This window comes from Mirounga angustirostris, unplaced genomic scaffold (assembly GCF_029215605.1).
Source record: "Mirounga angustirostris isolate CCGP_5_RB_7025 unplaced genomic scaffold, mMirAng1.0.hap1 SCAF_8, whole genome shotgun sequence".
Lineage (NCBI taxonomy): Eukaryota > Metazoa > Chordata > Mammalia > Carnivora > Phocidae > Mirounga > Mirounga angustirostris.
In genome coordinates, this window is record NW_026991716.1 from 114,632,950 (window position 1) to 114,660,700 (window position 27,751).

The 27,751-nt window shown below is 38.3% G+C and overlaps 1 protein-coding gene and 1 non-coding gene across 4 annotated transcripts; both read right to left on the reverse strand.

The window, feature by feature from the left end:
* Positions 1-1,734: 1,734 nt before the first annotated feature.
* Positions 1,735-27,680, reverse strand: LOC123836624 (pantetheinase). Of its 3 annotated transcripts, none has more exons than XM_045865560.3 (8): positions 27,367-27,680; positions 19,118-19,367; positions 18,757-18,887; positions 11,116-11,308; positions 9,910-10,201; positions 9,116-9,474; positions 4,726-4,896; positions 1,735-3,570 (listed from the first exon to the last, which is right to left on the reverse strand). In XM_045865560.3, the coding sequence occupies exons 2-8, from the start codon at positions 19,328-19,330 to the stop codon at positions 3,388-3,390; spliced, it is 1,542 nt and encodes a 513-aa protein (XP_045721516.2). In that variant the 5' UTR covers positions 19,331-19,367; positions 27,367-27,680; the 3' UTR covers positions 1,735-3,387. The 3 variants fall into 3 exon arrangements, with proteins under 3 accessions (XP_045721516.2, XP_054361532.2, XP_045721517.2); XM_054505557.2 differs by lacking the exon at positions 27,367-27,680 and adding an exon at positions 27,305-27,328; XM_045865561.3 differs by lacking the exon at positions 27,367-27,680 and adding an exon at positions 27,132-27,265.
* On the reverse strand, positions 15,541-15,645 carry LOC123842862 (U6 spliceosomal RNA). Its single transcript, XR_006790484.1, has one exon. It is a non-coding gene; the product is annotated as a U6 spliceosomal RNA (small nuclear RNA).
* Positions 27,681-27,751: the final 71 nt, after the last annotated feature.

Below are 27,751 nucleotides of genomic sequence, written 5' to 3' on the forward strand. Positions count from 1 at the left end.
TGCTCGGCAGGGAGCCTGCTTCTCCCTCTAACCCTCCCCCATCTCATGTACTCTCTCTCTCTCATTCTCGCTCTCTCAAATAAATAAAATCTTAAAAAAAAATTAATTAAAATTGTATGATGGTATTGAGGCTTGCAATGATGACTGCTGTTCTTAAATACACAGGGGTTTATTTTCTAATGGGTCTTTTTTTAAAGACAGTTAATGCCACCCAAAAGCACAAGATGAATTTTACTCAAATATTTATTGGATAATACAGTATCTTTTAGGAAAAGCATCTGCCACAAAAAAATGTTCACTTCAAAATGCTATATTGCTAGTAGGATCACCGCTCTCCTTTGCAGAAGGGCATGTTTTGCACAGCGTGGGTGGGGCTGACTTCAGGGTATGTGGATAGTCTACCAGTTGAGAGTTGTTTTGACTTAAAAGTTGTTCTTCATTTCACTAAATTGTATAATGTCAAAAGATTCTGCCGTTACTGAAAAAGAACATTTAAGTTCAGATTAAATACATGACTTTATCAATGTGACTTTCTGATTTCCAAACTCCAGAGGATCTTCAACGATCTGATGGTTTCACTCTCAGTTCATCAGCAATGCTTCTCTAAGTGGATCTAGTTGAGTCTTGGGGAACCAGGCTAGCTGGATATTCTTAACTGGGTAACCATTTCGTTTAAGCTTCAACTTCTGGTGGAAATGGAGAAGAGAGGGGACTGGAATCTGTATTAGTTTGCCAGGGCTACCATAATAAAGTGCCACGGACTAGCTTAAGCAACAAAAATTTATTTTCAAGATTCTGGAGGCTAGAAATACAAATCAAGTATCAGGAGGGTTGATTTCTTCTGAAGACCTCTCTCCTTGGCTTGTAGATGGCTATCCTCCTTTGTGTCTTCATAGAGTTTTGACTTCGTGCATGTCTATGTCCTAATCCCCTCTTCTTACAAGAACACCAGTCATAGTGGTTTAGGGTCCACCCTAATGCCATCATTTTACCTCTTTACACCCTATCTTCAAATACAGTCACATTCTGAGGTATGAAATTCAGACCTCAATATATAAATTTGAGAGGGGACACAATTCAGTCTATGAGATCTGAAATATATTGTTTAGATAATAAACTAAAAGAACAAATAAGTAAAATCATTAGAACACTTAAGCAGAGCTGAATAAGAGATATGTGTTACAGTAAAAGTGGCAATGGATTCAGATTTATTATAAGTGACAAGGCTCAGAAACTATATAAGAAATAATACAAGAATCACAGGTGCCTGGATGGCTCAGGCAGTTAAGCATCCAAATCTTGATTTCAGCTCAGGTCATGATCTCAGGGTCATGAGACTGAGCCCTGTTTTGGGTTCTGTGCTGGGCATGGAGCCTCCTTGAGATTCTCTCTCCTCCTCTGCCCCTCCCCCCGACTCATGTGCTCACTCTTTGTCTGTCTCTCTCTAAAAAAGGAAAAAAAAGAAGAAAGAAATACAAGAATCGATAGCAACAAAACAATCATGGAGAATTTCTCCATGGAGCCTGGAGGTGGGGATCATTGGGGATCATCTTGGAAGAGGGCTACTACGTGTAGAGTGTATGTCTGTGTGTTTTACATCATCACGAGGTTGATAACAAATTATATCTTTAAATGAGGGAGTGTCAAAAATGGCTCTCTGGACCACTCAAATTCATCAAGGTATAAAGAGATTAAGGAAAACATATTTGAGCATTGATCTTTTTTGGAATTGGGTTGTTTGTATTAAAAGAGCATCGCAAATGTTTTATGCAGAGGAAATAAAAATCACAGTTAAAAAGCATATCAAAGCTATCATAAAATACGTATGTGTTAAAGAAATCCAGAGTGAAAAAGTAACCAGAGCTGGGTATGGACAGAGTAAATACCATTTCTAAAAAGTAAATTCACTACTTGTAATGTTTAAAATTAAGAAATATCATGCTAAGACAAGCTAGTAAGCTTGTCACAGGGGAAAATATGAGAGAGTATGTTCAGATGAGTAGTTCTTAGTTGATTTCCAGGAAAAATTTGAAAATAAAAACTAATATGCTTTCTCTCAGGAATTTTAGAACATACCAAATGCAAAACAAAACAAAACAAAACAAAAAAACACTTTGTGGTGTGTATCTTATAGTGAATAAATATCAATAATGTTCATAAAAATTAGCTTCACTTATTTGGGCTATTTGTTTACTTAGCACATTTGGTTTAAGTTAATCAGGGTAATCTTGTGTGTGTGATGGTGTATCATACAAAGCAAATAAAGATATTTTATTTCTCCTTTTGTGAAAGAATTACAAGAAAGACACTTAAAGGCAATTTGCCCACTAAGTTGTTTTAAAGGTTTTCAATACTAAAATCCATTGTTATTTTACTTCAGTGCAGGAGTCAACAAACTTTTTCTGTAGAGGGTCAGGCAGTAAATATTTGCAGCTTTTCTGGCCATAGGGTCTGGTTAACTACCCAACTTCACCACCACAGCATAAAATAAAAACAGCCATCAACAATACTTAAATAAATGTGGCTGTGTTCAATAAAACTTTAGATATGGAGACTGAAATTTGAATTTCAGATCACATTCATGTGTCACACAATATTCTCCTTCTTTTGATTCTTCTTTGCTTTTCAACACTTTAGAAACATAAAAACCTTTCTTAGCTCACAGGCCATGCAAAAACAGATCACAGTCCAGATTTGGAAAATGTTTGGTTTAGAACCACCCTATTAATATGCTTATAGGCTGATAAGATAGGTAAAACACTGAAGAGGCACTGAAAAACACTCAAAAAAGTGGAGGCGCTCTAATAAGTTCCTAGGTGTTAAGTCCAGCTGCCTTCTGGGATAATCATTGTTCGGTATCGAGCCAAAACCAATTAACTGATGTTGAGTTCACTGAGTTTCTAACTGAAATATGCAGGGTGGCTGAGCCAGGGGAAGATGTTTACACTTTAGACAATCAGAGGTGATGTAATTTTAGCAATAAGTATATCACACATGGTTTTATTGTGATAGTCATACACATTGTTAATAGCTAGCACATATACAGTACTTTCCATGATCCAGAAACTTGTCTAAGGACTTTAAATGCATTCAATTATTTAATTTTCACCAAAAAAAAAAAAAAAAAAAAAACCCTAAAATGTGGGTAAAACTGTTACCCTCATTTTATAGATTTTACCTTTCAAAATTGTGTCACTGTTTATCTGGCTTCTGTTATCTGGGTGTGTGTGTGTGTGTGTGTGTATGTAAAAATAGTGAACTATATATGTATATATATTTCTAATCATTTGTACAAGAGACCATGATCACTGTTATGATCTTCATCCTTCTTTTCTCATCCATCATTTTTTTAATTACACAAAATGAAAGAGAGCAAATGGAAATATTCTACCAACTGAATGAGCACACAACTGGCATTATGACTAAGAGCATTATTCCCAGTGTTTGTGCCTGGGGGTCTGATGAAGCCTTTAATGTCTGGTCCTTCTCATACATTCTCCCAAATAGAGTCACGGTCAAGAGAGGTCCAGATGGCGGCTTCACGCTGAACAAGCGTCCATCACTCGACACCTAATTAAAACATAAAGAAGTTGACTGGGTCTCCCTCTAACTTATACAACCTCGTAACACCTTCTAAAATTCAGTACAACTGGATGAAGAAACAATAAAAATAATGGCTAACTTCTTAAGAAATTTTGAAATGGTACAGGGTATAAGAAAAATTGGAGCTATGGAATTGGCACTGATTCATTTATTATTGAAATGGCTATAATCAGCATCTTATAATTTACTTATTTGAGGAAGTATTCCATGAGTCAGTAAGCATAAGGCAATAGGTTTGGGAGTATCTAAGAGAAATCTAGTCCTCTCAGACATAATAGGCTCCTCCAAGTGGACACAAGGGATTGACTGAGGGGTTTTGAGCTGAGCCTCTTTCATCCCTGTCACTCACTCACCCCAGCCTCCCAACCTGCTCACTGGCCCTAGTGCCCCACAGTAGCTGTTCCTACAAGGAAGGGGGAATAAGAACAAAACCCACAGGTAAGTCAGGGGAAGAATATGGCTGGGCAGAATTTATGCAGTAAGGAAATATTTCTGGACTTTAAAAAAAAAAGTGCTTGCTTTCTTGCCTATTTCAGCCACTGGTGAAATAGATCCACACAGTGAGAGGAATTCCCTTCAACTTTTCTAGGCTATCACTGCCCATGTGAAGGGGTTCCCTCTGGTGGGACCAGTCCTGAAATCCTTCTCGAGTCTTCTTCCTACTCAACAGACCCAAAACAGTCCAGCCTCCTCCCAATAGTCTCCACAGTAATATATTTATTTATTCTTAAGGATACACTAAGAATTTCCGGACAAGAAATTCAACCTTCTCAGTGTCCTTCATGATTCCCCAAGAACAATTTTATTCTTTCCAAATGGAGATACTTTTGATATCTGTAAACACTTCAGTAGGTTTTGTACTCAAAAAGTGCTTCCGGGCGCCTGGGTGGCTCAGTCGGTTAAGCGACTGCCTTCGGCTCAGATCATGATCCTGGAGTCCTGGGATCGAGTCCCGCATCGGGCTCCCTGCTCGGCAGGGAGTCTGCTTCTCCCTCTGACCCTCCTCCCTCTCGTGCTCTCTGTCTCTCATTCTCTCTCTCTCAAATAAATAAATAAAATCTTTAAAAAAAAAAAAAGTGCTTCCTCTTACATGAAATGTCAATATTAAGCAAAGGTTCTTACCTGAAATTCTCCAGGTGCAAGCTGGCTTTCACTTAGCAACACCTCAGGGAAGACATTCTGAGTTCCAAAAGTGCCACTGAGGGAAAACATTTCAAACCTGGTAGAAGCTGTTTCAACTGCACCACCACAAGTGTTTAAGTCTGTTGTTTTACATTTCAGCAGGGTACAAATCTAGGAGAAAAAATGCAAACCAGTAAGTCCTAAGAAAGCCAGAACTGATACACCCTCCTGGGCTAGAAATAAGGCCTATGCAAAGCCTATGCCCCTTTGTTTGATAAAATATTACATTTTCATTAGATTAATCCAGCTCATTGATAGCTAATTCAACAACTAATTCAACTAATTCAGAAAAGTAAAGGACTTCAGGCCCTATTGCTGTCTCCAATTCATGGTCAAACAGCTTAAATCTCTCTTTTTTTTTTTTTAGATTTTTTTTTTTTTTTTTTTTATTCATGAGAGACCGAGCAAGAGAGAAAGGCAGAGGGAGAAGCAGGCTCCCAAGGAGCAGGGAGCCCAATGCGGGACTCGATCCCAGGACCCTGAGATCATGACCTGAGCCGAAGGCAGACGCTTAACCATCTGAGCCACCCAGGCGCCCCAGATTAAATCTCTTAAAGAAACAATCAGACCCTTGGTCAATCAATAGCCATGAACTAACTATACCTCCATTGTTCTCAAGCTAGCAATGCTTTTAATAATCAAGTGTTCTACTTTTTTTAAAAAAGGTTAAATTTGGGGCGTCTGGGTGGCTCAGTCGTCAAGCGTCTGCCTTCAGCTCAGGTCATGATCCCAGGGTCCTGGGATCGAGCCCCGCATTGGGCTCCCTGCTCCGCGGGAAGCCTGCTTCTCCCTCTCCCACTCCCCCTGCTTGTGTTCCTGCTTTCACTGTGTCTCTCTCTGTCAAATAAATAAATAAATAATCTTAAGAAAAAAAAAGAATTTATTATTATTTTTATCCTTATTCCCCTCTTAGGACTAGGTTAGGTCTTTCAGTTGTATGCTTTAATTGTCCATGGTACTTTCCTTTTATGGCATTTGTCACAACTAAAATTAAATAGTGATTTTCTTAGTTTTCTGTTCAATCCTGTCTTCCCACTAGTATTAAGTTCTATGAAGACAGTGACTATATTTGTCTTGCTCACCTTCATATCCTCAGGCTCTATCAAATACTTGAACACTGAAGGCATTACATAAATATTTAGTGAATGAAAATGAATCCATATGTTATAGATGATGAACCACATGTTTAAAGAGGCTAAAAGACTGGCTCAAGGCAGGTGGCCATTACCCAGTAAAAAAGGAATTTACCCAGAATTTCTGACTCCAGAATCTTTGTTCGCACCACGTTGTGTTAAGCCCCTGAATTTAATCTTTGGTTTTTGGCAGAGTTGTTATCCCTAATTTCTTACCCTGTTGGGAAATAGCTTTACATTCTAGAAGACTGATAGGCCAGTGTTTGGATGACTCTGACCTTGGTGGGAGGAAATGGAGAGGACAAAGGGTAGAGAAATAATCTAAAGAGGAGAGTCTCCTAAGTATATTGGGTAAAGGGAATGAACTTCTTTCATTTAGTTTATTCCTTCTTTATTCATCAATTTACTCAATGATTCTTTAAAATATGTAAACTGCTCCTTCTCCCATTCTCCTATAACAACTGCTATAAATCTGTACCCAATCTTTTACTATCTTCTACTCTAGAAAATGCTATAAGCACCTTCTTTCCCCATGTCCTTAAAATTCACTCTAGAACACTCGGAAAATCTCTGTGGCAAGATGCTGAGTTATTGTACCCTTATCTCCTTTTCTTTCCCTTCTCTCCTTAGTTAAGAAATAGATTTTGGTGTTATAGAGATTTTTCTAGCATTAATTATCATCACAGTTAGACTATGAAAGATTATGAATATAATACCAAAATCCCTCGTCCTCAATTCCAAGACCAACCTTCTGTAAAAATAAAGGCTTTTGTAGCACATTTGACATTGAGACCTAACTTGACTAACATAACTATATTTTTATTTAAGCTATTTAGGATGAGTAGTCCCATGTTTTCCAGCAGACATATTAACATGTTTGATTTGGGGTGCTGCCCTCAGATTCTGCTGGTCACGGCTCCAGTTGAATGTCCCATAAATACTTCAAAACCAGAACATTCTAGGGGCGCCTGGGTGGCTTAGTCAGTTAAGCGTCTGCCTTCAGCTCAGGTCATGATCCCAGGGTCCTGGGATCGAGCCCCACATCGGGCTCCCTGCTCCGCAGGAAGCCTGCTTCTCCCTTTCCCGCTTCCCCTGCTTGTGTTCCCTCTCTCACTGTGTCTCTCTCTGTCAAATAAATAAATAAAATCTTAAAAAAAAAAAAAAAACAGAACATTCTAAGTGAACTGAGCATCTCCCCACTACCACTCAATCTGCTCCCCCTCTAGCATCCTGATCTGTCAGAGCACAGCATTCACCCAGGCACTCTTGCCAGAAACCTGGTACATTCTAGTCCTCTCAATCTGCTTTTCTATATCAACTTAGCTATAAGTTAAGTTTTCTGCATATTGCTTGACTCCATACCCTGCTCTTATTCCTACTAACATACTCTTGGTACAGGCCCTAGTAGGACTATTTTAATAATCTAACTAGTCTTTTTGCCCTAGTTTCATCATCCACAGTGCTGCCACATTGATCTACTCAATGGCAGATCTGATCACATCATGCCCTTGCTGAACACCTTCCAACAGAAGACTATCACCCAGAAAATAAAGTCCAAACTTTAGGAATGACAGGTAAGATGCTGTCACATGTGATCCTGCCTCTAGGGTCATCTTCCACCAATCCTTGCTTCTTACATTATACCTTAGTAACACTGATCTACATGCACTGATCTACTTCTTGACACATCCACACTCCTGCTCATATTCCACTCCACCTAGAATTTCCTCCCACTTTTTTCATCTGGATAATAGCATAAGCTCTTAACATCATGTCTCCAGAAACTTCCCTGAATCCCCGAATTAGGCTAGGTACAGCTTGTTAGTATTCCTACAACAAAATGTGCATTCTATGTTCTAGCACATGCCAACCTGTACTGACATTATCTATTCATATGTCTTTCCCCACTACTAAATTCTTCAAGAGGAGGGCCTTTACTTATTCATCTTCATATCATCAGCTCTGAATATATACCTACTATGCAGTAGGCACTCAATAAGTGTCCAAATGAGCAAGCACTGGTAAAGTGCTTATCATGCAGCAAAGAGAATGTTGCACAGTGGGCAGAGTTCCAGCACTCAAAGGGTTTTCAGTCTCAGACAACTATGTGCATAATTTCACATAATACGTCCTTGATAAAACTAAGCATAGGATGTATGAAGTACCTAGCCCAGGTGGGGAGGTGGGAGTGGTGCCACGGAAAGTGTCAGGGCAGCCTTCTTGGTGAAGACGACACCTGAAATGCACTGTGAATGGTGAGTAGGTGGGGCCATCATAGATAAAGGAAACAACCCGTGCACACATCCAGAGGGTCTGCAGATGCCCCCACACTGCAGAGGAGGAAATGTCTCAATATGAGAGAAGCCCAGAGCACATGTGGGTGGAAGTGAGAGAAGAGAATAGAGAGTAGGAAAAGGCACATGTCAAAAATTTATGAGCATGTTTTGTTAAGGAATTTGATTTGCCAACTAGAAGACAGTGAGGAATTTTAAGAAAGAGAGTGAAATAATCACAAATGGCTTTTAGTAATTTTTATAATCAGAGTGTAGGAAATAGATTGGATGGAGCTGAAACTCAACTGGAAGCCCTGAAATAGAATGGGAGACAGATCAGGGAAGAGGAGAGCAAAACGAGAGGAACATGAAAGTTGTTTGTTCTTAGGGGTCACACCTTACCAGCCTATAATAGTTCCTCCTTTAGTGTTGGGGGCTGTGAGATACCCAAATCTTTGCAGTAGTAAACTACTCTACTACGTATCTCAGAGGCTGACCCTATATGTCTCCAGGACATGCTTAGTGTCAAGCTCTTAATGAAACAAGATAAGCTTTAGTGAACATATAAAGAAAATGGATAAATTTCTTCAGGCAGGAAATATCAGAGGCTAATCATCCATTAAAATAATCTGTAATTTGATTATCATATCATTTTAAATACAGGTATTGTAAATAAATCTCCTGCCTTTTTTCCAGCCATTTTAAAACCGGACTGACATCTAGGATTTCAAGTTTAAGCAAACAAAAATTCAGGATGCCCAGCTAAATTCGAATTTCAAATAAAACAAAATTTTTAGTGTACAGGTATCCTCAAAAGTGAGACACTTATAACAAAAACAATCCATTGTTTATCTGAAATTCAAATTCAACTAGGGGTCCTGTATTTTATCTGGTTAACTCCCCTGACACCAAAACAATCATTACCTGTAAATAATACGTCCCTTCGACAATATGGAGTCCATCAAATGCCCCCAGGGCGTAAATTTCATCTCTTCTCTTTTCAGACATCTTGTAGCTTAGATGACAGCAGAGTTTTTTCTGACAAACTGTGTAATTTCCTGTGACTCTTGTGAGCTCCAAGAAGGTGAATTCATCAAAAAAGACAGTACCCTTAAATTCCTGATTTCCTGTTGAGAATGCCTTTATACTACTGGCATAAGAAGCCCAATTCACTACAGGGCTGTGTGAGTGAGAATCCAGTTGTGAGAGAAGGAGTTTTCCCTCCTTTGTCTTCATATCATAATGAAATGCTCTTGGAGAATCAGGTGCATAGATGCCACTTCCTGAAAGTGATGTTGGAAATGGCATTTGAAATAGAAAAGTGAAAAAGGATTGCACAGTTGTTATTGTTATTTTAAACTCACATTCTCTGAGCTATATACGTCATTAATTTCAGTAAAATATACTGAGAAGGACAAGTGAGAGGAGATCCAACAGAGTATGATATCAAAAAGCCAATAAGTGAAACTTTCATGTAAGAAGTGGTGAATTTTTAAGGGGAAAAAAAAAGAAATGGGCATATAAGTTGAATAAAACTAAATAAATCTACAAAACAATTTAGATTGAGATGGTTCTACAGTATTTCACCAGCTAGATATGCAAAAATTAAAGAGTTGGAAAACACTATATTAAGGAGTACATGCTAGCTAGGAAAAATTATTTTTTCTTTTACTTTTTTGATTACATAAAGTTTGTAAATCTTAGAGCTTACACATTACCTGTCATTCTCTTTGAGGGGTGATGTATATTGGATGCAAGGAAGTTGACCCCCATGCCCATTGCCCAAGCTGAGTGGAACTGAATAGCTGACAAATGTGGCAAAACATTCATCCATGCTGTTGGGAAGACTATGGTATCGACATGGAAATCTTTCACCAGAGTAACAGCAGGATCATAGAAGAGTATATCGAAGCACGTGAAAATGCCAAATCTTCCAAAGATGGTGTCAAAAGTCACAACCTCAGGCTTCTTGGGTACATTGAATTGATTTTCACCCATGAAAAGGTTGTGCTGTAATAAACAGAAGATGAGGGGCACCTGGGTGGCTCAGTCATTAAACATCTGCCTTTCTGCTCAGGTCATGATCCCAGGTTCCTGGGATCAAGCCCTACGTCAGGCTCCCTGCTCAGCGGGAAGCCTGCTTCTCCCTCTCCCACTCCCCCTGCTTGTGTTCCCTCTCTCGCTGTCTCTCTCTCTCTCTCTCTTCTCTCTGTCAAATAAATAAATAAATCTTAAAAAAAAACAAAAACAAAAACAAAAGATGAAGGGGAAAAAAGTCTCTTTTCAGAAGTTGGCCTGGGTTTACTGTGTCTGAAAAAAGTGCAAGCCAACAACTCTTAGTCAGTGCCAATTTAATCCATGACCACTGTCTTCACAGGGAAAAACTGTAAGAGAATAGAGATTACTATAGCTGATGGGAATTGGTTCAACCTCCACATTTTATAGATATGTAGGCAGGATTCCTTATTTATTAAGACCCTCTTGAATCTTACAAGACATAGAAGTGAAATAGATGACTTCTATTTGCCAAGAACACTTAACATTTTCTGTGGACAAAGAACTTTCTTTGCTCCTTTCTCTTCAAAATCAAGTCTATCTGGTAGGTAGTTTCTCCTTCTAGTCTTGACCCAATGCCAGGGCATGTCTTCAAAAGGACAAAGTCTAAAAGGTAACCTTATATTTCAATAGAGGTACCTCCTGCTGATTCTCATACACTTCCACAGACACATTCCTACATTTCTAAATGCATAGGAAACCTCTTGAGCCTCTTTATAGGAGCTTACCATACCTAATCATTACTTTCTATGCTTTGTCTCCATTCTGCTTCTAAAGTATGCTTATTATCTACACTAATGATTTTTCCTTCTTGTCCACTTTATTTTGTTAAACACTCAGTAACTGAACTGTTTGCAAATTAACTTTACCTTATGATAGCGTGCCACCAGTTTTCCCTGAGAATCAAACACCACATTGGTGTTGTACTGGTAACGACCATCGGGGGGACACTGAGGGTCACTGGCATTGCATGGCTTCTTGTCCCCAATATTTGCCACAACGTAGATAGAGTTGTCCTTGGCCAGGCAGCTGAGTCTTTCTTGCACTGGGGTGTAGCCAAACCTATATGCTCATTAGAAAAGAAAAACAAAAATGAAGTTTATCTTTTAATAAAATTCAGAATTATATTCCTTGAACCTATTATGTGATACACACAAAAATAAATTCTGAATAACATCAGAGAAGGGAAAGATTAAAATAAGAATAGATTTCAGAGGAAGTACATGCTTGTGGGAATTTGGTTGTAGGAAACTATTCTAGGATAAGATTCTAGGCCATGTATTTTTTTCATCATAGCATTTATCATCATTTATAACCATGTGTTCATTATGTGTTTATCTTATGTGTGGCACATCTCATAGATATTTTGGGACAATGATACACATCTTCTGTTCACTGACCCTGGAAGAAAAGAGGAATTAAAAAAAATACTTCAAGTGAAAGAACGACAACTTGGAATTAGAATTCTGGGAAGATGGCAGAGTAGGAAGCACCAGAAATACATCCGTCCACCTAGATGATATTTGTACTGGCAGAATCTGACTAATAGAGCTATTTTGAAATTCGGGAGTCTATTTCAAGGCTTGTAAGGCAAATTGCAGTCAATTTCAGTCAATTTCACATCTTGGCTCAGCAGTGGCTACACATGCTTTACCCCACACCCAGGCCCATGACAGATAGTCATGCTGGAGCACCATGCAGGCGGCTTACAGAACCAGGTTGGACACTAAAACCCCTATCTTCCAAATATCAGGGATCTGTGTTCTGATCACTGATAACTGCTTCTGATCATGGAGGTGCAAACACAGGGGCAGGTAGCCATTGTTTTACCCCACCACCACCACCACCACTATATTGTTGCAAGTCCTTCCCCTACTGGCTGAAGTAATTTCTAGAGGATTTAAAGAGCCAGAGTTGTCTTCTCTTCCTCTTCCTTAATTTTTCCTTTTTTCTCTTTTTTTGAAATCAGACATTTAAGGATTAGGACATACAAAAACAATCATATATATAGGAGAATTTAGAAAGTCATCACATGTGCTCCAGGAAAGACACAGGCTAAGACAATGCCTCAAAAGATCTTGGGGCGCCTGGGTGGCTCAGTCATTGAGCGCCTGCCTTTGGCTCAGGTCATGATTCCAGGGTCCTGGGATCGAGCCCCACATCAGGCTCCCTGCTCGGCGGGAAGCCTGCTTCTCCCTCTCCCACTCCCCCTGCTTGTGTTCCCTCTCTAGCTGTCTCTCTCTCTGTCAAATGAATGGATAAAATCTTTAAAAAAAAAAAAAAGATCTTAAGTTTACACATCAAGCTTATGCCTAGTGCAGAAACAGCCTATAGGAATCAAAAAAAAAAAAACAAAAAAAAAACAAAAACAAATAAGCAAAAGGCTAGTACTAAACCCTGGGGAAAGAGAAGAATTTGATTTTCAGAATGATCACATTTTCAGATTCAAATATCAACTTAACAAAAAAATCATTAAGACATACAAATAAACAGTAAAGCATGGCCCATTCAAAAGGGAAAAAAAAATAAAATAAACCTACAGAAACCATCCTGGAGAAAGACCAGATGGCAAACCTACTAGACAAAGACTAAAACAACTGTCTTAAAGATGCTCAAAGAACTAAAGGCAAATGTGGAAAAAGTCAAGAAAATAATATATGAACAAAATGGAAATATCAATAAGGAGATGGAAAACCTAAGAGAAACCAAAATGAAATTCTGGAGCTGAAAACTACAATGACTAAAATGAAAAATTTACTAGTGGAATTCAAAGATGGATTTGAGCTGAAAGAATCAATAAATTTAAAGCTAACCCTGACCCTAACCCTAATTATATGAAGAAATCATGTCCAAAAACTTCCCAGATTTGATTAAAAACATGAATATATAAAGATCCAAGAAGTTCAATGATCTCCAAGAAAGATGAACTCAAAGACACCATACCAAGACACGTTGTAATCAAACTGTCAAAAGTCAAAGACAAAATAAAAATGTTGAAAGCCAAAGAGGTAAGTGATTCATAACGTACAAGTAATCCCCAATAAGATTATCAGTTTTGTTTTTTTTTTAAGATTTTATTTATTTTTCAGAGAGAGAGCACAGCAGGGGGAGCAGCAGACAGAGGGAAAGCAGGCTTCCCGCTGAGCAGGGAGCCTGACGTGGGACTCGATCCCAGGGCCCTGGGATCATGACCTGAGCCGAAGGCAGACACTTAACTGACTGAGCCACCCAGGAACCCCTATCAGCAGTTTTTAATCAGATACTAGAGACCAGAAAACAGGGGGCCAATATATTTAAAGTGCTGAAAGAAAAAAACTGTCAACTAAGAATCTGGTATCCAGCAACACTGTTCAAATGTGAGGGACAAATTAAGACACTCTATGCTAATATCAAATAGACTCTAAATTAAAAGATTACAAGAGATAAGGAAGGATATTACATATTCATATTCAAAATACAAGAGAACTCTTAAAATTAAACAGTAACAGTAACAACAACCTAATTTAAAAATGGGCAAAAGACTTTTGAATAGACTTTTCTCCAAAAAAAATAGCCATACAAAGGACCAATAAGCATATGAAAAGATGCTCAACCTCACTAATCACTAGGGAAATGCAAATCAAAACCACAATGAAATACTACCTCATACCCATTAGAATGCCTACTATTAAAAAAACAAAACAACAACAACAACAAAAAAACCCAGAAAATAACGAGTGTTGATGAGGATATGGAGAAATTGGAACACAAAGACATTATTGGTGGAAATAAAAAAAGGATGTGGTTAGGAAAAGAACTGCCAGGAAACCAGTTTGGCAGTTCCTCAAAAAATTAAAAAAAGAACCATCACATGATTCAGCAATTACATTGCTGGATATATTTCCAAAAAACTGAAAGCAGCAACTTGAAGATACGTTTGTATACCCATGTTCATAGCAGCATTATTCACAATAGCTAAAAGGTGGAAGCAACTCAAGTGTCCATCAATGGATGAAAGATAGCAAAATGTGGTATGTATACACAGTAGATTATTATTCAGCTTAAAAAGGAAGGAAATTCTGACACATGCTACAACATGAATGAACTTTGAAGACATTACGCCAAGTGAAATAAATCAATCACAAAAAGGTAAAAACCATACAATTCCACTTAAAAGGTAGCTAGAGTAGTTAGAGTAGCCAAAATCATAGATACAGAAAGTAATATGATGACTGCCAGTGGCTGCAGAGATGGGGAAATAGGGAAACACTGGGGAAATAGATGGGGAAATATTGTGTTCTTTCCCCAGCTTTACTGAAATATAGTTGATATATAACATTGTGTGAGTTCAAAATGTAAAATGTGAGGATTTTATATATGTATATATTAATAAATGTTTACAATTAGGTTAGCACATTTTTTAATTAGTATAATTACCATTTTATTGTTCTTACTGTGAGAACATTTAAAATCTACTCCCATTGCCACTTTCAAGTAAACAATACAATACTGTTAACTACAGTCATCATGCTATACATTATATCTCTGGAATTTATTCCTCTTATAACTAGAAGTTTGTACCCTTTGCCCGATTTTGCCTCATTTCCCCCACCACCAGCCCCTGGAAACTACTGTTCTCTCTGCTTCTATAAGTTCAGCATTTTTAGATTCTACATATAAGTGAGATCATACAGTTTTTGTCTTTCTCTGCCTGGCTTATTTCACTTAGCATAATGTTCTCAATGTTCATCTATGTTGTTGCAAATGGCAGTATTTCTTTCTCATGGCTGAATAATGTTCCACTGAATATATGTATATACCACATTCTTTTTTAAAAAAATATTTTATTTATTTATTTGACAGAGAGAGACAGCAAGAGAAGGAACACAAGCAGGGGGAGTGGGAGAGGGAGAAGCAGGCCTCCCGCCGAGCAGGGAGCCCAAGGCAGGGCTTGATCTCAGGACCCTGGGATCATGACCTGAGCCAAAGGCAGAGGCTTAATGACTGAGCCACCCAGGATATACCACATTCTTTATCCATTCATCCGTTGATGGTCATGCAGGTTATTTACATGTGTTGGCTACTGTAAATAATGCTGCAATAAACATAGAGGTGCAGATAGCTTTTTGAGATTGTATGGTATGTTCAGATTTTCTATTTCTTCATGATTTGGTCTTGGTAGGTTGCCTATTTCTAGAAATCCATGGATTTATTTTAAGTTGTCTGATTTGTTGTCACATAATTATTCAGAGTAGTCTCTTATGATTTTTTGTATTTCTGTGGTATCACTTATAATATCTCCTCTTTTCACTTCTAAAAATATGGACTGCTTCAGGAATTTGCATGTCACCCTTGTGCAAGAGCCATGCTAATCTTCTGTATTGCTCCAATTTTAGTATATGTGCTGCCAAAATGAGCACAAGCAGAATTATCGTTCAATGGGTGTAGAGTTTGAGTTTTGCCAGATAAAAAGTGTTCTGGAGATGAGTGATGGTGATGGTTGAGTTAACAATATGAATATACTTAATACCACTGACTGTGCATTTAAAAATGATTAAGATGGTAAACTTTATGTGTATTTCACCACAAAAAAAAAATTAGAAAAAAAGACCGTTGGAGGTTAAGAAAAGGGAAATCTTGTTCAGGGAACTAGTCAATCTGGCTGGAGCAGAGACATTGTTAGGGAAGAAAAGGGAATTTAAAAAGATGCATCTGGGGTCATAAAAGATAGAGCTCAGCACAAGAAGTTAAAAACTTCTTTCAAATTTAATAGACAAAAAGATTCTGAGGACAGAAGTACCATGACCTGAATTTTCTGTAAGATAATAGGCCATTAGGGTATAGAATATACTAGAATAAGAGACTAAATGTAGGGAATCATTAGGAAGTTTTTGCAATAGCTCAGATTAAAGGCAACAAGGATTGGGCTAGGGCAGAGCCAGACAGTATGGAAAAATGGAAATACTGGAACACTTGTTAATGCTTGATTTCTTTAATTCTTTTTTTTTAAGATTTTATTTATTCATTTGAGAGAGAGAGAAAGAGATGGAGAGAGGACGAACATGAGCAGGGGGAATAGGCAGAGGGAGAGGGAGAAGCAGACTCCCCGCTGAGCAGGGAGCCCAACACGAGGCTCAATCCCAGGACCCGACCCAGAGATCATGACCTGAGCCAAAAGCAGGTGCTTAACCTATCTGAGCCACCCAGGTGCCTCTGATTTCTTTATCCTTTATCATGTTACCAGTAGTTGTCCCAATAAAGCAATTAAATGCAATTTTCAAAAGTGAGACCCACTACATGTAACATATAGCCATATTTATTCTCTATTGGCACAGTCTTTAAATAATAAATGGTTAATAGTAGGTAGGTTATTGAAGAATAGCTGAGAAGGGTAAAGTAACTGTTGAATGAATGGAAATTTAGTGCCATCTGCTGGCAATAGTAGTAAAAGCTTTCTTCGAGTATCAAATCTAGACCATTAGAACTACAAATTGGTACAATTAATATAAGCAAAACCATAGCAATTTCCTATAAAAACATGCCCTTGAAAAAGACCAAGAAGGATGAGAAAACACATCTAAAAAAATTATTCTAATGCATTATATATAAAGAATGACTATTTGATAGTTTTTCTCCCTCTTTTGCTTCAATTAATGTCTGAAAGACAGATGTAAACACATCAAACCACTTGAAACATATTTAGCCCAAGTCTTTTCAGATTTCCACAATTGGCAGAATATACTGGTACATGAAATAGAAATCTGGTGTTAGGAATTTCTTAAACAGTCCTGATTACATATTTCCCTCCTGTCTCTATTAATCTTGAAAGTGCATCATATATTCAAATATATTTACATTTAAACTACATTTTTCAGACTGTTTGCTATACCCAGGAAAGATTACAAAATGCTTTGTTAGAACACACACCCATATGACCTACTCCCTCACTTCTTCCAAGTCTTTACTTAGATGTCACCGTGAAGCCAACTGATGACCAAAAATTTAAACCCCGTGCTTGCCACCAGATTCACCTGTCCTGCTTTGTTTTTCTTCATAACATTTACCTTTACTACATATCATAGATAAGTAGATAGATAATAGATAACTATATAGATATTATCTTTGTTTCTTCATTGACTATCTCCCTACACTAGAATATAAGCTCCAGGAAGGTAGATTTTTAATCTGTTTTGTCCACCCTACTGTCCAGAATAGTACCTGTACGTAATAGGTACACACAAAAAAAATTGTTAAATAAATGAATGAAGGCAAGGAATGGAGATGCTATTAGCTGATAGAAAATAGGAAAGGCAACCAGACTCCTTGAAATGGAATGCATGGAACAGCCACGTGGGGATTTTCAGGAGGCCCTTGGAAAAATTTGATTCTAGGAAAAGGTCATTCAGATACAAGTGAAGTCAACACATGATGGAAGGGCACACAGAGTGCTTGCCCTTTAGAAACTGAAAATCTGGCATGAAAGGTGGTCAAATAAAAAACAATTATGATACAATGAAATATGAAGAAAGTAGATGATTAAGATAAATAATACTAAACTTGTCAAAATCAAGGTGTCTCTATAAGGATTTATAGTAGTTTGTGTGGTTTGAAGAGCAGTTCCAAAGAGGGAGTTCCTACGATGTTAGCAATAGTACCTATAGAAAGAAGTGAGGTAACTGAGAGGATTCTCTTAGATATATAAGGTATTTCTTGGTCTACATTAAAAACAACAGTGCTAGGGGCGCCTGGGTGGCTCAGTCGTTAAGCGTCTGCCTTCGGCTCAGGTCGTGATCCCAGGGTCCTGGGATCGAGCCCCGCATCGGGCTCCCTGCTCCGTGGAGAGCCTGCTTCTCCCTCTCCCACTGCCCCTGCTTGTGTTCCCTCTCTCGCTGTGTCTCTCTCTGTCAAATAAATAAATAAAATCTTTAAAAAAAAAAAAATAGTGCTACTTTCCTCACACATCCTATTTCTTTAGTCTGGGCCTGACTTAAACCACTTACACTGTTCTGCTACATCGACAATCACCTTAAGCTCTTGGGATTTCATACACATGAAGCTCATTTAGCCATCTTATTGACGTAAAAGGAAAATTTTTAATTCTAAACTAACACGACTCTATTTTGCCATTTTCTTATGCAATTTTCAAATTACAGGCCCACATGGGGCAACAATTTTCTCATCACTGGTAAGAAGTCAGAAGACTAGAGTTTGATTCTGGTTCTCCCGCTAACCAACTACCCCTGTAACCCTAACGGTTATGCTACCGTCTCTCCAGATTCCTTCCCTCAGTGGAAATGTATTCACATTGAATTTGATGACTTCTATGTTACCTTCCAGCACTGATTTCTGTGATTTCACAATTCATAATCACTTTCCTAATACATGTATCCTCAGAAGATGAAAAATAATAAAACTATCTTGAACTTAGAGTTGATAGTGGATCCTATGCAGTGATCTACTACAAAACCCTCCCAGGTAAAGTAAGTTCATGTTCATGATTGGATGGTCCACCACCTGTTTGGGATTATTACCTTTTGGGATTATTACAAGGGATCCAGTTCACTCCAGGGTCTGGGATATCCTCCAGGTATGGGTAGATAGTTTCCCTGGTAAAGTTCCAGCCATAAATACCATCTTCTGGAGTCACAATAATACGTGCACCCTGTTAAAAATATTAAAGTATTTCTCAGTTAAGCAACAATCCAAGACGGGGTCTGTATGACCTTGCGGTCATAATTTTGAGAAGGAGGTAGGAGTCTGATTGTACAACAAAGTTGTTGGCTACCCTGACACATATGTCTTCCAAAAGTATAACTGCACCGGACGGGGACCCTGGCTCCTAAGACCCCACCCTTCCTCTTGGTGGAGGCCAGCCCGCTTGAGAGGGGGTACCTGGTTTGCTGCTGAAGTGATTGCTGCCTCCAGAAGATCCAGATTTCGGTTCATTAATGCCAATGCCTCTTCACGGGACACTGGTATCAGGCTAGCATTAGGCAATATCACTGCGTGTTCATAAACAGCTGCAATAAATGTATCCCGGGAGCTGACTTTTAAGACACAGAAAACTGAAACTGCCACAAAAGCCAGCAGCGGAGAGGTGACCATGCTGAAGTCTGACGATTGCCGATAAACAGAGCAAGTCCTCACATGTATAGAGAGAAAACACAATTAATCATGTGGTCCCCAGGACTTACTACCTTACAAGTAGATTACAAAATCTACTCTAAGCAAGCCTTATGGTATTGCATTGTAGACATAGATATAAACAAACCTTATATAACAAAAGACTCAGGGCGCCTGGGTGACTCAGTCGTTAAGCGTCTGCCTTCAGCTCAGGTCATGATCCCAGGGTCCTGGGATTGAGCCCCGCATCGGGCTCCCTGCTCGGCGGGAAGCCTGCTTCTCCCTCTCCCACTCCCCCTGCTTGTGTTCCCTCTCTCACTGTCTCTCTCTGTCAAATAAATAAATAAAATCTTAAAAAAAAAAAAAGACTCTTATTGCAGGGATTTGTGAGGATCTAATAAGGAAATGTATGCTTTCGTTTTCTAGGTTTGTCATCACAAACTTGTTTCTGGAGACAAAGATGGGGGGCGTGTCAGAATATTCTTTTTGCATTGTTTGTTTCTTAAGTAACTAATTTAAAATAATCAATATGCCAAAGTGTCACATCTTGGGGTGGCCTGCTCTTGGTTCCTATAGTTCCCTCCTCTGAAACTTCTATAGAAGTTGAGCTGGCAGATTGTTTTATCTCACTGAACAGTCTTTTAGTACTGACAATAGGTTAGTTGAATTAAACTCACTTCGGGGGCGCCTGGGTGGCTCAGTTGGTTAAGCGACTGCTTTCGGCTCAGGTCATGATCCTGGAGTCCCTGGATCGAGTCCCGCATCGGGCTCCCCGCTCAGCGGGGAGTCTGCTTCTCCCTCTGACCCTCCCCCATCTCATGCTCTCTCTCTCTCTCTCATTCTCTCTCACAAAAAAATAAATAAATAAAAATCTTTAAAAAAAAAGATTTAAACTCACTTCAGAAGGCTGTGATGGTTATGTATTTTCAAAGTTATGCCTATGGTTCAATTAATCATGTAATAATAAGAGGCACTTTTATGAAAACAAAAACAACAGTTAAGATTAGATAAATTATAAAACTGGTTTCTGAGTTCTGAGAGTAGCCAGTTGAGAAGATTTCTAGATGTCAGGCTAAAAGCATCTTCAAATAGGGTGAGGGCAGGCAATGGCAACCTGGTAGACTCTTGGTTTGTAGGTCAAGTGTCTCTGGTGACCTTTCTGAGTCACCCACAGAGCAACAGGCATGAAGATGGTCTACACATGAGTTGTTGTGATTTCACTCAAGGTGACATAAAGCAGTTTATATTCAGTGTGCAGGGCTTCAAGGAAAGGGGAAGTTTTATTTATGAAATGATTCCAAGTCAAAATTATGGGGAAAAATTGGAGATGTTAACTAGGAGTTGTGGCCAGACATGGAAGGAAACTAGAAAAAATTAGGATCTAGTCTTGTTTCTAAAGAACTGTTTTTAGAATCTAATATCCATAAAGGTGTGTTACTTAAACATGATTTTCCTCTTTATAATCACTCTCCCTTTACCAAAGATAGCCAAATTAAGACTGATTTGTTTATAAAATAAACCGAGGGGGGGGGGAATGAACCTTGGCCTGATTATATATGTAAGTTCAGCAAGAATAGCAATTGATTATATAGAGTCTTTTAAATCTGCTTTGCTGCAACTTTTTACAGGGAATCTCTAGATTGAACTTTTAACAGCCTCCCAAGGCCAGAAGCCAAGCCAAATACTTGCCATCAGACCTTGCCTGTAATACTTAAAGATTTGCATTAATTCCTCTCTTTTGAGGTCTGCAAAATATCCTGAGGTTCCTGTACCTGCCAAGAAGTGACGTTCTTTACCTGTAAGGTTGCTAGCAACCCCATAAGCAAGGTATTGGGCTGTTTTCCCAAGGGGCCTTATTGGCTCCATATAATCAACGTTATTTCCTTAAAGCTGTCTGGTCATACCTAAGTTTTTAGCAAGTCTCCCCCAAATATGACATTCCAGTCAAAGCCTCAGTAATATAATCAATGTTTCCAATTATGTTCTGATACAAGGAGAACAGATTATTATTGAATTTATGCAAATGAATACATTGCCATGAAAATATAAGAACATTCACTGAAAATTCTGGAGGTATCAGATAGAAAGAAAAAGGTAAATGTTTTAATCTGTTGAAAAGTTTTATTTTATCAAATTGCTGGAGGTCATAGTTAGCTTAAGAGAAAGTCTCCTTAAATCTGGAAAAACAAAACCTTAAAAGATCAACAATGTTTCAAACAAAAAAGTCATAAAAATTATAATTGTCCTAGGGCTCCTGGGTGGCTCAGTCAGTTAAGCATCTGCCTTGGGCTCAGGTCATGATCTCGAGGTCCTGGGATTGAGCCCCCACATTGGAGAGCCCCGCTTCTCCCTCTCCCTCTGTTCCTCCCCAACCCCGTTCTCTTTCCCTCTCTATCTCCCTCTTTTCCTCCCTCTCTCTCAAATAAATCTTTTAAAAAATTATAATCATCCTCAGTTCATTTAGTCTCATGTTATTAATTTTTGTTCTGCTTCAATCCAGTTTTCCTACTAGTTCCAGAAATTCTTAACATGTTTAGTTTTATGATCTTAAGGTTATCAGAAACCTATACTCAGGCTTCTTTCCATAAGTCTCATTGAAGATGAAACGCAGTTGCAGGAAGCTTTTGTAAAAAGCATCTGAGTCTACAAATGACAAAGGACTTAAAAAATGTCCATGATTAAAGATCCAATTAGAATTCATTACAATGTGATTGACAAGGAAATTCGGTTATTTTTGGATTACATTTTAAGATAATAACATACCAGGACATATCATATTTCTAGAAGTTTCATACAATTTCCAGAATAGTTACTTAAGTAGCATGTATCTACATAAATATAAGACAGTTTAGTATTACTTGTTTGACAATACTTCCCATGTAACTTAACATACCAAACAAGCATTAATTTCTCTCTTTAATGATGAGAAACAAAATCACTGAAATGTTCCAAGGGCCCTCTGGAACATTTCAATTAGATTGTAGTCAAAAGACTTTATTTTAGAATTTGATTTTAGGGGGTGCCTGGCTGGCTCAGTTGAAAGAGTATGTGACTCCTGACCTCAGGGTGATGAGTTCAAGCCCCATGTTGGGTGTAGAGATTACTTACCTTAAGTAATCTCCCTCTTTCCCTAATACATATATAAGACCTTTAAATATGTAAGACCTTTAAAAAAATTTTGATCTTTGGAAGTTTATCAAAAAATATCAAAAGTTTCAAGCATTTAATTAAAGAAGAATCACAGATCATTATAAAACTGTTAAATGATTTAACCAACGTGACAATAAGAGATTTTAAAGGCAAATACAGAGGATTACATAGTTGTAAACAAGTCTTAGCTCTTTTAATATTAAGAAGACTGTCTTCTCGAATGATCAAAGATTTGATAAAAACAAAACAAAATATTTTTCTAGGCAGATTACACAAAAGGTAAAGAAAATTTTGTTTGTAATTTCTCATAAAAAGCAAACCAATCATCTAAGAAAGTTTTTCTAACAGAGAGAAAAACCAAATTCTAATTTTCTATCAGTGTTCTTTTGATATCAAAACTCACTCTTAAATATACTTATTCTAATCTTAGCTATATATAAAATTTTTCAAAGGGTTTTTTTTTCATAAATCTTCTACAACTTTTATTTTTATTAATTATTATTATTTTTTTTTTACACACAGATTTTAAGTTTTCCCTTTTTAAATAACTAGGCTCACTTTAGGAAAAATTATTTTTGCCCTCAATAAAAATGTATTGCCATTCCTCATACTTTTTCTTACAAAAAAAAATACATCTTACAGAGTTGTTTCCCTTATAATTTTTAGCAGCTTTAGTCACATGGTAATTATAATTCTTAATACTTAGAAACATTAATTTCTAGTGAAGTAGTAAACAACTGTAAATTGTTTCTCTAGCATTTTTTAGATCGGCAAATTTATGAATATATTTCAGGACGCCTGGGTGGCTCAGTCGGTTGAGCGTCTGCCTTCGGCCCAGGTCATGATCCTGGTGCCCTGGGATCGAGTCCCGCATGGGGCTCCTTGCTCAGCAGGGAGCCTGCTTCTCCCTCTCCCTCTGCCGCTCCCCCCTGCTTGTACCCTTGCTCACTCTCTCTCACCCACTCTCTAACAAAAACAAAAACAAAAAAAAAATCTTAAAAAAAAAATTTATGAATATATTTCATAATTTCTAGAAACATGTGCTTCTTCAAGTACAATCTTTTAATAAAGAATACAACATGTTTACCAGCAGACCCAAATTTTTAGTTTCTCTGGAGTAATAAGGAAACCACAAGTAGATAAACTTATGTTCAGTATTCAATGTTTATTATTTTATCTTATTTAGAAATGACCTAGCTATTCAGTGAATTCAACCTAACTCATCACTTAGCAAAACTTCAAGGTTTCAAGTTGCCAGAAAGATTCGGGGAAACTATCTTAAAAGTTTACCTAAAAACCTTTTAAAATTTATATCTATTCAATTTACTTGTTCTTAACAATGATGCTTACATTACCCATAAAAACTATAGGAGACATCAAAGTCAGTTACCCTTCCAAGCTAATTATTTTTTAAAAACAGAGATAGTATCAGCCTATTTGACTCTAAGTAAACCGAGGCAGAATAAACGTTTTAGTTTTAATGTTGATAATTTTAAAGACATGTCTATTTTAATTAAACCGACAACCTTAAATTAGCTTTAACACCAAATATTCTCCCAAATCATGTGAACTTGAAAATAAGCGCTTGCCTTCAAACTAACTAAACAGGGCTCTTTTACAAACTAATTTTAGTAATACCATCCAGATGTAGAAAAATCTCACACTTACAACATATACATTGTTAAAAAGAAAACCACAGGCCCAATATGGCATTACTTAGGTTAAAGCTCCAAGTCAGTAAACCAAGACTTAATACCTAAACTAACTGCAGTTTCAACTCCCCAGGAATGTAACCTTTAACCAGACAACATGGAATTTCCTGGTCAACACAAGAAGTTTATTGAGAGACCCCTTCCATTTCCCTTAGGAGGGCAAATTGCCTACAACAGTGGATTCTTTGCTAATAACTGTCTTTTTCCGCCCCATCTCTACCTTTAAAAACAGTTCCTTTTCTGTAGCAGTTTGGAGTTCCTTTCTAATTGTTGGATGGGATGCTGCCCGATTCATGAATTGATTAATAAAGCCAATTAGATCTTTAAGATTTACTTTGATGGATTTTTCTTATTTAACAATATGGACATACATACAAACATACATACAGATGTAAACAAAGATCTTACAGTTTTTGTTTTGTGGAGAGAACATTATAGGCCTGATTTTTATATACCTTTTCTCGCTCTCTTTTTTTCCTTCTGGTGAGAAACCTTTTTTTGAAGTTTATTATTTCAAAGAATGGCTCTTAGGTCCTAGAGAAGAGGGGGCTAGAAAATTTATACCACAGAGGCACAAAGAAAGTACCCAAGTTTTCTCCAAGGTGGACTTTTGGGGACATATTGTCCACTTATAGAGATGCTAGCGACTGGGCACAAGAGCCCTTTTAGCAATCTGTATTTTTATTTTTTAAGTAAGCTCCACTCCACACCCAGCGTGAAGCCTATCACAGGGCTTGAACTCATGACCCTGAGATCCAGACCTGAGGGGAGATCAAGAGTCCGAAGGCACTGAGCCATCCAGTTGCCCCCTTAGCAATCTGTATTTTTAAAAGCCCTCTTCCCCTCCCTGCCTTTTTTCTTCAGCCTCAGACAATTGTGGATTGTGTTTTCATTTCAAAGACATGATAAAATTATAACTCTAAGGAACAGAGAAAGAATGCAAGTTGGTTTGTTTGTTTTAAAGAAATCTGAGATAAATGCTATTTAAAAAATTATTTATTTTCTTAGGTACAGGACAATTTTGTTCCAATATTCTGATCTTTTATAGTATCTATAAAGCATTGAGAGGAATAGGCAAGGTTTTGAGATTGGTAAAAATAGGTGGGCTTTGACTTGTTTTTAGAGTTGATTTCTGGTTTTGTAGCGATTTTTAAGACAGACAGTTGTCTTTAATTCCCCCAAAGATTTGGATTTCAGCCTGAATATCAAGGGATGGACCTGCTTTTTTAACTAAACTTTATGTGTGTATATATATATACACACACATACATACACACACCAGGGACGTGTTTAACTAAAATGGGAATCAAAAGCTTTATGCCTTGGTAAACTCTGTATAAAGCGTTTTAATAAAAGCTTTTTCTCTAAGTACATAATTTAACCTTGGGCTTTTATTATATCAGGACCTGCCATCAGCCTTCCACTGATTAATTGCAGGAGGGCCTAGGAGAAAGTTTGGTCATCTGCCTCCTCTGTCAAAGGGGGCTGGGTTCAAGCGGCCTTTTGGCTTGCCTAATAATCATAGTATGAAAGAAACTTCCCTTAGCAGCCAGTCAAGTTCTCTTTGAGTGAAGTTGTGAATAGCCAACCACCTTTTTAATTCCTCTAAATTTGGTAGGATCTTTTGAAAGTGGAGGAAAAGGGGCTTTATAATTTAAAAGATCTGCTGTTGTTCAAGGGACGTGAATTCCCTGTGTGTTGGGGGCGCGTTGGGGCAGGGCTGCGCCATTCAAAGATATATCTGCCAAGGTCATTGCAGAGAAATGCCTAAAGTTGGCAGAGCCTGATTACAGCAAAGTAAGCCCTACTGCCTGTCCCAGGTACTTCTGCTAAACTTTCGGTTTGGCTTCCAGTATTTGTAAGAATAGTCTGCATACTTTGAACTTGAGATTAAGCTGGAGTACTGTCTAAAAAATCTTGTAGGGAAAGGGAATAGATGGGTCAGATTTTAGGAAGGGAAACTTACAATGGATGTAGACAATAATTTTTGTCTTAAGTCTAATTTCCGTTCTTTATCTTGTCAAGGGAGTCCTTAAGGATAGCCTTATGCTAATAAGAAAATTGAGAGCTCACCATAAAGTTTTTTTTAATTTAGCCAAATTTTTTTTTTTAAGATTTTATTTATTTGTCAGAGAGCGAGTGAGAGAGAGCACAAGCAGAGGGGAGCAGCAGAGGCAGAGGGAGAAGCAGGCTCCCTGCTGGGCAGGGAGCCCAATGCGGAACTCGATCCCGGGATTAAGACCTGAGCCAAAGGCAGACACTTAACCAACCGAACCACCCAGGCATTCCTTAATTAATATCAATTAATAGCCACTCAAACCAATAAGCCTTTTTATGGTTTGGCCAAAGATACAAGAGATGTCCCTAGAGAGGGCATAGCTGGTGAAGCCCCACAAGTCTACTCCCAAAAATAGTCTAAGAAAGCAAAGACCTTCAGGGACAGGTGGTAAGAATGATGTGGTGTTATCAGGGTGTCTCAGGCCCCCACAAAGGTGCGAAGCTTCCACACAGACCCGCCAATCTGTGACAGCTGACAGGTGCTACTGGAATGGATTTTTCTAGCACTAACAAGCAATGAAGGTTGAGACGACCAAGGCCCTTACAGTCTAGGAGCTCTTAAGACAAACTCCCCCGAGAGCTGGCACAACTGGGCAAAGAGAATGCTGCTTGTAACTGGGTATCTCCAATCTCCAGTCTATCCAACTGGCCCCCTAAGTACACCCCAGTAAATGCACCTTCCGGATGGCAGAGACCAGAGAGAATGTTCTCACTGGTCACAAAGCCAAGCTCTTAGGACACAGAACAAGATAAAAGGAAAAACCTCATCTAGTTTTTACACCGGGGACCCACAGCAAAGTATGCCCACATAGACATTGTCTGATGAGAACCGCGAACTCTATGCTTTTTGGTAATCCCCTTACCTAAAGACGCGGACAAAGGAGATCTAAGACCATCTCTGGAAGGAAACAGATCACTAGCCAAACAGCACCCTACCAGATTTTTTACCAAGAGTCGCTAAGCCAAAGGAACTGGTTCCACAAATATTTTCTCCTGCTAATTTGATTTGAGAGAAAGAGAAAAAGACTGTCCTTACTCTCACGCCACCAGACCTCACAGACAGAAACTCCGGGAGGCCGACATGGTAAGAAATCTTACCTTCTGCCGGCTGTATGTCAGATCCCCCGAGATCTTAAAGCTGCAGAATCCTCCGGGGCAAATATGCAGCGGAAGTTAACCCAGCGGCCACACCTATGGCAGGGGAAGAACCACCTCCTGTGCTTTCTCAGGATTTCCAGCTGGCCTCAGAATTAAGGGGACATGAGACAGAGTCACAGGAGGGGGGGTAAAAAAGTTTCATTACGTGCACACAGAGGCCCCGTAATGACACGGAGACCTAAAGAAATGACCAAGGCAGGCTGTTGTTGTATTTTTTAGACAAAGAGGCAATAAATCTGTGAGGAGTTGAAAGGACAAAGAAAACTTGGGCAGCTTCAATTAGTAAGGAATTCTAAACAGAATTTGGGCTGGCGTGTTTTAGTTG

What these genes read in the sequence shown, in the direction of transcription:
- LOC123836624 (XM_045865560.3), bottom strand. Translation starts at nt 19,330, where the DNA reads ATGGTCACCTCTCCGCTGCTGGCTTTTGTGGCAGTTTCAGTTTTCTGT. An exon ending in CCCCTCAAAGAGAATGACAG is followed by an intron (nt 9,475 to 9,909) that starts GTAATGTGTAAG and finishes CATCACTTTCAG; the next exon opens with GAAGTGGCATCTATGCACCT. An exon ending in AAGGGACGTATTATTTACAG is followed by an intron (nt 4,897 to 9,115) that starts GTAATGATTGTT and finishes TTTTTCTCCTAG; the next exon opens with ATTTGTACCCTGCTGAAATG.